Source organism: Anomaloglossus baeobatrachus, chromosome 6 (genome assembly GCF_048569485.1).
Source record: "Anomaloglossus baeobatrachus isolate aAnoBae1 chromosome 6, aAnoBae1.hap1, whole genome shotgun sequence".
NCBI lineage: Eukaryota > Metazoa > Chordata > Amphibia > Anura > Aromobatidae > Anomaloglossus > Anomaloglossus baeobatrachus.
Genome location: NC_134358.1, coordinates 582,333,134 through 582,346,048, shown reverse-complemented (window position 1 = coordinate 582,346,048; position 12,915 = coordinate 582,333,134). Strand labels below are relative to the sequence as shown.

At 52.2% G+C, this 12,915-nt stretch overlaps 1 protein-coding gene across 3 annotated transcripts in view; it reads right to left on the bottom strand.

Annotated features, from left to right (window-relative positions):
• SMARCD3 (SWI/SNF related BAF chromatin remodeling complex subunit D3) overlaps positions 1-12,915 on the bottom strand; it is a 339,857-nt gene that overhangs the window by 113,517 nt on the left and 213,425 nt on the right. For all 3 annotated transcript variants that reach the window (XM_075315941.1, XM_075315939.1, XM_075315940.1), the window contains exons 6-7: positions 12,691-12,786; positions 8,660-8,761 (exon numbers count right to left, since the gene is read on the bottom strand). In XM_075315941.1, coding sequence (XP_075172056.1) covers positions 8,660-8,761; positions 12,691-12,786 — 198 coding nt within the window. The remainder of the gene's footprint in view (positions 1-8,659; positions 8,762-12,690; positions 12,787-12,915) is intronic.

Genomic DNA, 12,915 nt, shown 5'->3' with positions numbered 1-12,915 from the left:
GGAGCACAGAGTAATGTAGAAGGGAGAGGACAGGTCTAGGAGGAGGAGGACAGAGTAATGTAGAAGGCAGAGGACAGGTCTAGGAGGAGGAGCACAGAGTAATGTAGAAGGGTGAGGACAGGTCTAGAAGGAGGAGGAGCACAGAGTAATGTAGAAGGGAGAGGACAGGTCTGGGAGGAGGAGCACAAAGTAATGTAGAAGGCAGAGAACAGGTCTAGAAGGAAAAGGATAGAGTAATGTAGAAGGGAGAGGATGGGTCTAAGAGGAGGAGAACAGGGTAATGTAGAAGGCAGAGGACAGGTCTAGGAGAAGGAGCACAGAGTAATGTAGAAGGCAGAGGACAGGTCTAGGAGGAGGAGCACAGAGTAATGTAGAAGGCAGAGGACAGGTCTAGGAGAAGGAGCACAGAGTAATGTAGAAGGCAGAGGACAGGTCTAGGAGGAGGAGCACAGAGTAATGTAGAAGGCAGAGGACAGGTCTAGAAGGTGGAGCACAAAGTAATGTAGAAGGGAGAGGACAGGTCCAGGAGGAGGAGTACAGAGTAATGTAAAAGACAGAGGACAAGTCTAGGAGGAGGAGTACAGAGTAATGTAGAAGGCAGAGGACAAGTCTAGAAGGTGGAGCACAGAGTAATGTAGAAGGCAGAGGACAAGTCCAGGAGGAGGAGTACAGAGTAATGTAAAAGACAGAGGACAAGTCTAGGAGGAGGAGTACAGAGTAATGTAGAAGGCAGAGGACAAGTCTAGAAGGTGGAGCACAGAGTAATGTAGAAGGCAGAGAACAAGTCTAGAAGGAGGAGCACAGAGTAATGTAGAAGGGAGAGGACAAGTCTAGAAGAAGGAGCACAGAGTAATGTAGAAGGCAGAGGACAGGTCCAGGAGGAGGAGCACAGAGTAATGTAGAAGGCAGAGGACAGGTCTAGGAGGAGGAGCACAGAGTAATGTAGAAGGCAGAGGACAGGTCTAGGAGGAGGAGGACAGAGTAATGTAGAAGGCAGAGGACAGGTCTAGAAGGTGGAGCACAGAATAATGTAGAAGGCAGAGGACAGGTCTAGAAGGAGGAGTACAGAGTAATGTAGAAGGCAGAGGACAGGTCTAGAAAGAGGAGGAGCACATAGTAATGTAGAAGGCAGAGAACAGGTCTAGGAGGAGGAGGACAGAGTAATGTAGAATGCAGAGGACAGGTTTAGAAGGTGGAGCACAGAGTAATGTAGAAGGGAGAGGACAGGTCTAGGAGGAGGAGGACAGAGTAATGTAAAAGGCAAAGGACAGGTCTAGGAGGAGGAGGACAGAGTAATGTAAAAGGCAGAGGACAAGTCTAGAAGGTGGAGCACAGAATAATGTAGAAGGCAGAGGACAGGTCTAGAAGGAGGAGTACAGAGTAATGTAGAAGGCAGAGGAAAGGTCTAGAAGGAGGAGTACAGAGTAATGTAGAAGGGAGAGGACAGGTCTAGGAGGAGGAGGACAGAGTGATGTAGAAGGCAGAGGACAAGTCTAGGAGGAGGAGTACAGAGTAATGTAGAAGGCAGAGGACAGGTCTAGGAGGAGGAGCACAGAGTAATGTAGAAGGCAGAGGACAGGTCTAGAAGGTGGAGCACAGAGTAATGTAGAAGGGAGAAGACAGGTCTAGGAGGAGGAGGACAGAGTAATGTAGAAGGCAGAGGACAGGTCTAGAAGGTGGAGCTCAGAGTAATGTAGAAGGCAGAGGACAGGTCTAGGAGGAGGAGCTCAGAGTAATGTAGAAGGCAGAGGACAGGTCTAGGAGGAGGAGCACAGAGAAATGTAGAAGGCAGAGGACAGGTCTAGAAGGTGGAGCACAGAGTAATGTAGAAGGGAGAGGACAGGTCTAGGAGGAGGAGCACAGAGTAATGAAGAAGGCAGAGGAGAGGTCTAGAAGGTGGAGCACAGAGTAATGTAGAAGGCAGAGGACAGGTCCAGGAGGAGGAATACAGAGTAATGTAAAATACAGAGGACAAGTCTAGGAGGAGGAGTACAGAGTAATGTAGAAGGCAGAGGACAGGTCTAGGAGGAGGAGCACAGAGTAATGTAGAAGGGAGAGGACAGGTCTAGGAGGAGGAGCACAGAGTAATGTAGAAGGCAGAGGAGAGGTCTAGAAGGTGGAGCACAGAGTAATGTAGAAGGCAGAGGACAGGTCCAGGAGGAGGAATACAGAGTAATGTAAAATACAGAGGACAAGTCTAGGAGGAGGAGTACAGAGTAATGTAGAAGGCAGAGGACAGGTCTAGGAGGAGGAGGACACAGTAATGTAGAAGGCAGAGGACAGGTCTAGGAGGAGGAGCATAGAGTAATGTAGAAGGCAGAGGACAAGTCTAGAAGGTGGAGCACAGAGTAATGTAGAAGGGAGAGGACAGGTCTAGGAGGAGGAGGACAGAGTAATGTAGAAGGCAGAGGACAGGTCTAGAAGGAGGAGTACAGAGTAATGTAGAAGGCAGAGGACAGGTCCAGGAGGAGGAGCACAGAGTGATGTAGAAGGCAGAGGACAAGTCTAGAAGGAGGAGCAAAGAGTAATGTAGAAGGGAGAGGACAAGTCTAGAAGGAGGAGCACAAAGTAATGTAGAAGGGAGTGGACAGGTCTAGGCGGAGGAGAACAGAGTAATGTAGAAGGTAGAGGATAGGTCCAGGAGGAGGAGGACAGAGTAATGTAGAAGGCAGAGGACAAGTCTAGAAGGAGGAGCACAGAGTAATATAGAAGGCAGAGGACAAGTCTAGAAGGAGGAGCACAGAGAAATGTAGAAGACAGAGGACAGGTCCAGGAGGAGGAGCACAGAGTAATGTAGAAGGCAGGGGACAGGTCCAGGAGGAGGAGCATAGAGTAATGTAGAAGGCAGAGGACAGGTCTAGAAGGAGGAGTACAGAGTAATGTAGAAAGCAGAGGACAGGTCTAGGAGGAGGAGGACAGAGTAATGTAGAAGGCAGAGGACAGGTCTAGGAGGAGGAGGACAGAGTAATGTAGAAGGCAGAGGACAGGTCTAGGAGGAGGAGCACAGAGTAATGTAGAAGGCAGAGGACAGGTCTAGGAGGAGGAGGACAGAGTAATGTAGAAGGCAGAGGACAAGTCTAGAAGGAGGAGCACAGAGTAATGTAGAAGGGAGAGGACAAGTCTAGAAGGAGGAGCACAGAGTAATGTAGAAGGTAGAGGACAGGTCCAGGAGGAGGAGCACAGAGTAATGTAGAAGGCAGAGGACAGGTCCAGGAGGAGGAGCACAGAGTAATTTAGAAGGCAGAGGACAGGTCTAAAAGGAGGAGCACAGAGTAATGTAGAAGGGACAGGACAGGTCTAGGAGGAGGAGGACAGAGTAATGTAGAAGGCAGAGGACAGGTCTAGAAGATATTGTGAAGATGTCCTGTTTAGCAGAGGTGAAGGCCGACTTGAAAGTGGAAGTTACTTTGTAAATTACCGTATGTGAAGTCGTCTCTCTAGAGTGTTTTCTTCTGGCTCCTCTCAGCAGCCCTGGACAGTTGTCGAAGATTTTTAGTGAGGTTATTGTGCCAGGGTTGTCTATTGATTGTTTGCACGCCGCCATGCACGAGAGGGGCGACTGAGCCAAAAGCTGATGCCAGTGTGGCTCTGTAGAAAATGGTGGCACTGTCTGTGTTGAAGAGTGAAGATATGGAAGACAGCGGTAGAATAGAGTCAGAGTGCGTTAGTGTCGACATGTTTCTGCGAGAAGGTGTATGAGCTGCTGGACATGAAGGACAGGGATGACAAAGTGAGTAGATGGTGGACAGAAAGGGGGGAGGTGAGGTTAGATGGGAGAAGGAGAGAGAGAGAGGGTGGGAGAAGGAGAGAGAGATGGAGTGGGAGAAGGAGAAAGAGAGAGAGATGGGGTGGGAGGAGAGAGACAGAGAGATGAGGTGGGAGAAGAAGAGAGAGATGGGGTGGGAGAAGGAGAGAGATGGGGTGGGAGAAGGAGAGAGACAGAGAGATGGGGTGGGAGAAGGAGACAGAGAGAGATGGGGTGGGAGAAGGAGAGAGAGATGGGTGGGAGAAGGAGAGAGAGAGAGAGAGAGATGGGGTGAGAGAGGGAGAGATAGAGAGAGAGAGAGGGGGGTGGGAGAAGGAGAGAGAGATGGGGTGGGAGAAGGAGAGAGACAGAGAGATGAGGTGGGAGAAGGAGAGAGAGAGAGGGGGTGGGAAAAGGAGAGAGAGAGAGGGGGGGGGTGGGAGGAGAGAGAGATGGGGTGGGAGAAGGAGAGAGACAGAGAGATGGGATGGGAGAAGGAGAGAGAGAGAGAGCGAGAGAGGGGGTGGGAGAAGGAGAGAGAGAGAGAGGGGGTGGAAGAAGGAGAGAGAGAGAGAGGGTGGGAGAAGGAGAGAGAGATGGGGTGGGAGAAGGAGAGAGATGGAGAGATGGGGTGGGAGAAGGAGAGAGAGAGAGGGGGGGTGGGAAAAGGAGAGAGAGAGAGAGAGGGGGGGCGGGAGGAGAGAGAGATGGGGTGGGAGAAGGAGAGAGACAGAGAGATGGGATGGGAGAAGGAGAGAGAGAGAGGGTGGGGTGGGAGAAGGAGAGGGAGATAGGGTGGGAGGAGAGAGAGAGAGAGGTGGGGTGGGAGAAGGAGAGAGAGAGAAATTGGGTGGGAGAAGGAGAGAGAGAGAGAGATGGGGTGGGAGAAGAAGAAAGAGAGAGATGGGGTGGGAGAAGCAGAGAGAGAGAGATGGGGTGGGAGGAGAGAGAGAGATGGGGTGGGAGAAGAAGAGAAAGAGAGAGAGATGGGGTGGAAGAAGGAGCGAGAGAAAGAGATAGGGTGGAAGAAGGACAGAGAGAGAGAGGGAGATGGGGTGGGAGAAGGAGAGAGAGAGATGGGGTGGGAGAAGGAGCGAGAGAGAGAGAGATAGGGTGGAAGAAGGAGAGAGAGAGAGATGGGGTGGGAGAAGGAAAGAGAGAGATGGGGTGGGAGAAGGAGAGAGAGATGGGGTGGGAGAAGGAGCGAGAGAAAGAGATAGGGTGGAAGAAGGAGAGAGAGAGAGAGGGAGATGGGGTGGGAGAAGGAGAGAGAGAGATGGGGTGGGAGAAGGAGCGAGAGAGAGAGAGATAGGGTGGAAGAAGGAGAGAGAGAGAGATGGGGTGGGAGAAGGAGAGAGAGAGATGGGGTGGGAGAAGGAGAGAGAGATGGGGTGGGAGAAGGAGAGTGAGAGAGAGAGATGGGGTGGAAGAAGGAGAGAGAGATGGGGTGGGAGAAGGAGAGAGAGATGGGGTGGGAGAAGGAAAGAGAGAGAGAGAGATGGGGTGGAAGAAGGAGAGAGATGGGGTGGGAGAAGGAAAGAGAGAAAGAGATAGGGTCGGAGGAGAGAGAGAGAGAGAGAGATGGGGTGGGAGAAGGAGAGAGAGAGATGGGGTGGGAGAAGGAGAGAGAGAGAGAGATAGGGTCGGAGGAGAGAGAGAATGGGGTGGGAGAAGGAGAGAGAGAGATGGGGTGGGAGAAGGAGAGAGAGAAAGAGATAGGGTCGGAGGAGAGAGAGAATGGGGTGGGAGAAGGAAAGAGAGAGAGAGAGATGGGGTGGAAGAAGGAGAGAGATGGGGTGGGAGAAGGAAAGAGAGAAAGAGATAGGGTCGGAGGAGAGAGAGAATGGGGTGGGAGGAGAGAGAGAGATGGGGTGGGAGAAGGAGCGAGAGAGAGAGATAGGGTGGAAGAAGGAGAGAGAGAGATGGGGTGGGAGAAGGAGAGAGAGAGATGGGGTGGGAGAAGGAGAGAGAGATGGGGTGGGAGAAGGAGAGTGAGAGAGAGAGATAGGGTGGAAGAAGGAGAGAGAGATGGGGTGGGAGAAGGAGAGAGAGATGGGGTGGGAGAAGGAAAGAGAGAGAGAGAGATGGGGTGGGAGAAGGAGAGAGAGAGATGGGGTGGGAGAAGGAAAGAGAGAATGGGGTGGAAGAAGGAAAGAGAGAGATGGGGTGGGAGAAGGAGAGAGAGATGGGGTGGGAGAAGGAGCGAGAGAAAGAGATAGGGTGGAAGAAGGAGAGAGAGAGAGAGGGAGATGGGGTGGGAGAAGGAGAGAGAGAGATGGGGTGGGAGAAGGAGCGAGAGAGAGAGAGATAGGGTGGAAGAAGGAGAGAGAGAGAGATGGGGTGGGAGAAGGAGAGAGAGAGATGGGGTGGGAGAAGGAGAGAGAGATGGGGTGGGAGAAGGAGAGTGAGAGAGAGAGATGGGGTGGAAGGAGGAGAGAGAGATGGGGTGGGAGAAGGAGAGAGAGATGGGGTGGGAGAAGGAGAGAGAGATGGGGTGGGAGAAGGAGCGAGAGAAAGAGATAGGGTGGAAGAAGGAGAGAGAGAGAGAGGGAGATGGGGTGGGAGAAGGAGAGAGAGAGATGGGGTGGGAGAAGGAGCGAGAGAGAGAGAGATAGGGTGGAAGAAGGAGAGAGAGAGAGATGGGGTGGGAGAAGGAGAGAGAGAGATGGGGTGGGAGAAGGAGAGAGAGATGGGGTGGGAGAAGGAGAGTGAGAGAGAGAGATGGGGTGGAAGAAGGAGAGAGAGATGGGGTGGGAGAAGGAGAGAGAGATGGGGTGGGAGAAGGAAAGAGAGAGAGAGAGATGGGGTGGAAGAAGGAGAGAGATGGGGTGGGAGAAGGAAAGAGAGAAAGAGATAGGGTCGGAGGAGAGAGAGAGAGAGAGAGATGGGGTGGGAGAAGGAGAGAGAGAGATGGGGTGGGAGAAGGAGAGAGAGATAGGGTTGGAGGAGAGAGAGAATGGGGTGGGAGAAGGAGAGAGAGAGATGGGGTGGGAGAAGGAGAGAGAGAAAGAGATAGGGTCGGAGGAGAGAGAGAATGGGGTGGGAGAAGGAAAGAGAGAGAGAGAGATGGGGTGGAAGAAGGAGAGAGATGGGGTGGGAGAAGGAAAGAGAGAAAGAGATAGGGTCGGAGGAGAGAGAGAATGGGGTGGGAGGAGAGAGAGAGATGGGGTGGGAGAAGGAGAGAGAGAGAGAGATGGGGTGGGAGAAGGAGCGAGAGAGAGAGATAGGGTGGAAGAAGGAGAGAGAGAGATGGGGTGGGAGAAGGAGAGAGAGAGATGGGGTGGGAGAAGGAGAGAGAGATGGGGTGGGAGAAGGAGAGTGAGAGAGAGAGATAGGGTGGAAGAAGGAGAGAGAGATGGGGTGGGAGAAGGAGAGAGAGATGGGGTGGGAGAAGGAAAGAGAGAGAGAGAGATGGGGTGGGAGAAGGAGAGAGAGAGATGGGGTGGGAGAAGGAAAGAGAGACTGGGGTGGAAGAAGGAGCGAGAGAATGGGGTGGGAGAAGGAGAGAGAGAGATGGGGTGGGAGAAGGAGAGAGAGAGAGAGAGATGGGGTGGAAGAAGGAGAGAGATGGGGTGGGAGAAGGAAAGAGAGAAAGAGATAGGGTCGGAGGAGAGAGAGAATGGGGTGGGAGAAGGAGAGAGAGAGATGGGGTGGGAGAAAAAGAGAGAGAAAGAGATAGGGTCGGAGGAGAGAGAGAATGGGGTGGGAGAAGGAAAGAGAGAGAGAGAGATGGGGTGGAAAAAGGAGAGAGATGGGGTGGGAGAAGGAAAGAGAGAAAGAGATAGGGTCGGAGGAGAGAGAGAATGGGGTGGGAGAAGGAGAGAGAGAGATGGGGTGGGAGAAGGAGAGAGAGAGAGATGGGGTGGGAGAAGGAGAGAGAGAGAGGGTGTGAGAGAAGGAAAGAGAGAAAGAGATGGGGTGGAAGAAGGAGTGAGAGATGGGGTGAGAGAAGGAGAAAAGAGAGAGAGAGAGGGTGTGAGAGGGAGAGAGAAAGATGGGGTGGAAGAAGGAGAGAGAGAGAGATGGGAAAAGAGGTGGGAAAAGGAGAGATGAGGTGGGAGAAGGAGAGAGGGAAAGAAGGAGGGAGAAGGGGAGAGGAGGGGGAGGAGATGGTGGAAGAGAAAGGGAGAGAGGAGATGGGGAAAGGAGAGGGAGGGAGAGCAGGTGTGAGAAGGAGCGGAGGTATCACGCGGAGAGCAATGATTAATGAAGCAATTACTGCTGATAGGGCATAAGTAAGCATGGTGAAAGTATTAGTGGGAAAGTTAAAGGGAATCTGTCACCAGGTTTTTGCGAACTCATCTGAGAGCAGCATAATGTACAGATAGAGCCCCTGATTCCAGCGATGTGTCACTTACTGAGCTGCCTGCAGTCTCCTTTGCTGCAGATCTAGCAGTTATACAGAGCTCCTGAATAGGCCTGAATACCTTCAGCATGCCAAATAGACATGTATTGATAATCTCCTGCTGATTAAACACTGATTTATTCAAATCTACACTAAGCAGTCCATTATGTGACACATCACTGGTTTCAGGGTCTCTGGTCCTACATTATGCTGATATCAGATTACCTGGGAAAAACCTGCTGACAGATTCCCTTTAAGGTAAAGATAGTCAGTAGGGAGTGATAGCTCTTACGTGCGGGTCACTTCTGGGACATTTCTGTGGAGCACTTAAAGAGCCGCACTTTTGGGAGCTGCAGAGACCTCGGTATTAATTCAAATACTTTGCTTGCCAAAATCTCTCCAAAAGAATAACAACATAGAACCAAAAAGATTAAATTCCGCTCTGCGTCCGCTATTATATCCTGTGCACAGATCAACGTGAAACCCATCTGAAGTAATGGAGGTGAATACAGAACAGTGTGAAGGGGACACAGATGGCGGAGACTTAGTGCGCATGCAGGGAGGATCACCTGGTAGTCCAGCATCAGTAGTAGGGTGCAGCGCACGCTGACGTCTCCTGGTCGCTTCACCTGGAAGCCATCAGTCTCTTGTGTGCTCGGAGTCCTGTGCCACTGAGAGGAGGAGATGATAAGCTCAGAATGCACAAGAACCTGCCCAAGTATTGGACATCCAGGGCCAGTATCAAGGTAGGAGCCCTTACACGTCTAATTACAGCCGAAAGCAGAAGAGCCTCTCATCTCACACCTAGGGTGCCAGTGCCCATATCCAGAGAAGTGGAGCCTCTCATCTCACACCTAGGGTGCTAGTGCCCATATCCAGAGAAGTGGAGCCTCTCATCTCACACCTAGGGTGCCAGTGCCCATATCCAGAGAAGTGGAGCCTCTCATCTCACAACTAGGGTGCCAGTGCCCATATCCAGAGAAGTGGAGCCTCTCATCTCACACCTAGGGTGCCAGTGCCCATATCCAGAGAAGTGGAGCCTCTCATCTCACAACTAGGGTGCCAGTGCCCATATCCAGAGAAGTGGAGCCTCTCATCTCACACCTAGGGTGCCAGTGCCCATATCCAGAGAAGTGGAGCCTCTCATCTCACACCTAGGGTGCCAGTGCCCATATCCAGAGAAGTGGAGCCTCTCATCTCACACCTAGGGTGCCAGTGCCCATATCCAGAGAAGTGGAGCCTCTCATCTCACAACTAGGGTGCCAGTGCCCATATCCAGAGAAGTGGAGCCTCTCATCTCACACCTAGGGTGCCAGTGCCCATATCCAGAGAAGTGGAGCCTCTCATCTCACAACTAGGGTGCCAGTGCCCATATCCAGAGAAGTGGAGCCTCTCATCTCACACCTAGGGTGCCAGTGCCCATATCCAGAGAAGTGGAGCCTCTCATCTCACAATTAGGGTGCCAGTGACCATATCCAGAGAAGTGGAGCCTCTCATCTCACAACTAGGGTGCCAGTGCCCATATCCAGAGAAGTGGAGCCTCTCATCTCACACCTAGGGTGCCAGTGCCCATATCCAGAGAAGTGGAGCCTCTCATCTCACACCTAGGGTGCCAGTGCCCATATCCAGAGAAGTGGAGCCTCTCATTTCACACCTAGGGTGCCAGTGTCCATATCCAGAGAAGTGGAGCCTCTCATCTCACACCTAGGGTGCCAGTGCCCATATCCAGAGAAGTGGCGCCTCTCATCTCACACCTAGAGTGCCAGTGCCCATATCCAGAGACGTGGAGCCTCTCATCTCACACCTAGGGTGCTAGTGCCCATATCCAGAGAAGTGGAGCCTCTCATCTCACACCTAGAGTGCCAGTTCCCATATCCAGAGAAGTGGAGCCTCTCATCTCACACCTAGGGTGCCAGTGCCCATATCCAGAGAAGTGGAGCCTCTCATCTCACACCTAGGGTGCCAGTGCCCATATCCAGAGAAGTGGAGCCTCTCATCTCACACCTAGGGTGCCAGTGCCCATATCCAGAGAAGTGGAGCCTCTCATCTCACACCTAGGGTGCCAGTGCCCATATCCAGAGAAGTGGAGCCTCTCATCTCACACCTAGGGTGCCAGTGCCCATATCCAGAGAAGTGGCGCCTCTCATCTCACACCTAGAGTGCCAGTGCCCATATCTAGAGACGTGGAGCCTCTCATCTCACACCTAGGGTGCTAGTGCCCATATCCAGAGAAGTGGAGCCTCTCATCTCACACCTAGAGTGCCAGTTCCCATATCCAGAGAAGTGGAGCCTCTCATCTCACACCTAGGGTGCCAGTGCCCATATCCAGAGAAGTGGAGCCTCTCATCTCACACCTAGGGTGCCAGTGCCCATATCCAGAGAAGTGGAGCCTCTCATCTCACACCTAGGGTGCCAGTGCCCATATCCAGAGAAGTGGAGCCTCTCATCTCACACCTAGGGTGCCAGTGCCCATATCCAGAGAAGTGGAGCCTCTCATCTCACACCTAGGGTGCCAGTGCCCATATCCAGAAAAGTGGAGCCTCTCATCTCACACCTAGGGTGCCAGTGCCGATATCCAGAGAAGTGGAGCCTCTCATCTCACACCTAGGGTGCCAGTGCCCATATCCAGAGAAGTGGAGCCTCTCATCTCACAACTAGGGTGCCAGTGACCATATCCAGAGAAGTGGAGCCTCTCATCTCACAACTAGGGTGCCAGTGCCCATATCCAGAGACGTGGAGCCTCTCATCTCACACCTAGGGTGCCAGTGCCCATATCCAGAGAAGTGGAGCCTCTCATCTCACACCTAGGGTGCCAGTGCCCATATCCAGAGAAGTGGAGCCTCTCATCTCACACCTAGGGTGCCAGTGCCCATATCCAGAGAAGTGGAGCCTCTCATCTCACACCTAGAGTGCCAGTGCGCATATCCAGAGACGTGGAGCCTCTCATCTCACACCTAGGGTGCTAGTGCCCATATCCAGAGAAGTGGAGCCTCTCATCTCACACCTAGAGTGCCAGTGCCCATATCCAGAGAAGTGGAGCCTCTCATCTCACACCTAGGGTGCTAGTGCCCATATCCAGAGAAGTGGAGCCTCTCATCTCACACCTAGGGTGCCAGTGCCCATATCCAGAGAAGTGGAGCCTCTCATTTCACACCTAGGGTGCCAGTGCCCATATCCAGAGAAGTGGAGCCTCTCATCTCACACCTAGGGTGCCAGTGCCCATATCCAGAGAAGTGGAGCCTCTCATCTCACACCTAGGGTGCTAGTGCCCATATCCAGAGAAGTGGAGCCTCTCATCTCACACTTAGGGTGCCAGTGCCCATATCCAGAGAAGTGGAGCCTCTCATCTCACAACTAGGGTGCCAGTGCCCATATCCAGAGACGTGGAGCCTCTCATCTCACATCTAGGGTGCCAGTGCCCATATCCTGAGAAATGGTGCTCCTAAGTTCATACCCAGAGCAGTAGTAGTGCCCCATATCCTGAGAAGTGGTGCCCCTAAATTCATACCCAGAGCAGCAGCAGTGCCCCTCATCCATATCCAGAAAAGTGGTACCCCTAAATTCATACCCAGAGCAGCATCAGTGCCCTTCATCCTATATCCAGAGAAGTGGTACCTCTAAATTCATACCCAGAGCAGCAGCAGTGCACCCAGAGCAGCAGCAGTGCCCCTCATCCAATATCCAGAGAAGTGGTGCCTCTAAATCCATACCCAGAGCAGCAGCAGTGCCCCTCATCCATATCCAGAAAAGTGGTACCCCTAAATTCATACCCAAAGCAGCGTCAGTGCCCCTCATCCAATATCCAGAGAAGTGGTGCCTCTAAATTCATACCCAGAGCAGCAGCAGCGCCCTCATCCAATATCCAGAGAAGTGGTGCCTCTAAATTCATACCCAGAGCAGCGTCAGTGCCCCTCATCCCATATCCTGAGAAGTGGTGCCTCTAAATTCATACCCAGAGCAGCAGCAGTGCCCCTCATCCAATATCCAGAGAAGTGGTGCCTCTAAATTCATACCCAGAGCAGCAGCAGTGCCCCTCATCCAATATCCAGAGAAGTGGTGCCTCTAAATTCATACCCAGAGCAGCAGCAGTGCCCCTCATCCAATATCCAGAGAAATGGTGCCTCTAAATTCATACCCAGAGCAGCAGCAGTGCCCCTCATCCATATCCAGAAAAGTGGTACCCCTAAATTCATACCCAGAGCAGCATCAGTGCCTCTCATCCAATATCCAGAGAAGTGGTGCCTCTAAATTCATACCCAGAGCAGCGTCAGTGCCCCTCATCCCATATTCTGAGAAGTGGTGCCCCTAATTTCATACCCAGAGCAGTAGTGCCCCTCATCCCATATGTGGTGTCCCTAAGTTAATGCCAACAGAGGTAATGCTCAACAATACATAGCAATACAGAGATTTTGTCCCTCAACCCAAAACGTTAGTGCCTCTCAGTTCAGATCAATGGTGCCCTTCAAATAATTTGTGGATCAGATGGACCTGCAACCTCCAGCTTTACCCAGAGACGAGGGCTTTTAGTTTGAGTTCAGACAGGTGCTCCTCAATAGACCACCCACATTCTAGATCACAAGATATTGGTCATCAGACGCACCTCCACCAGATGATTGTCTGGTCCATACAGATCCTTGTCCAATTCAATGACCAAACTCTTGAAGAATGAGGAGAACTTCCGCTTCATCTTACTGGGCTAAGAAGAGAAAAAAAACCAGAGGTGGAGAAGATCAATGTGTCACAAAAAACTGTTGCATATGGTGGGAGCCCCATTTAGCAGGGGGTTTAGTGTCTTCTCCGGGAATAATGACTAAAGGCTGCAGCA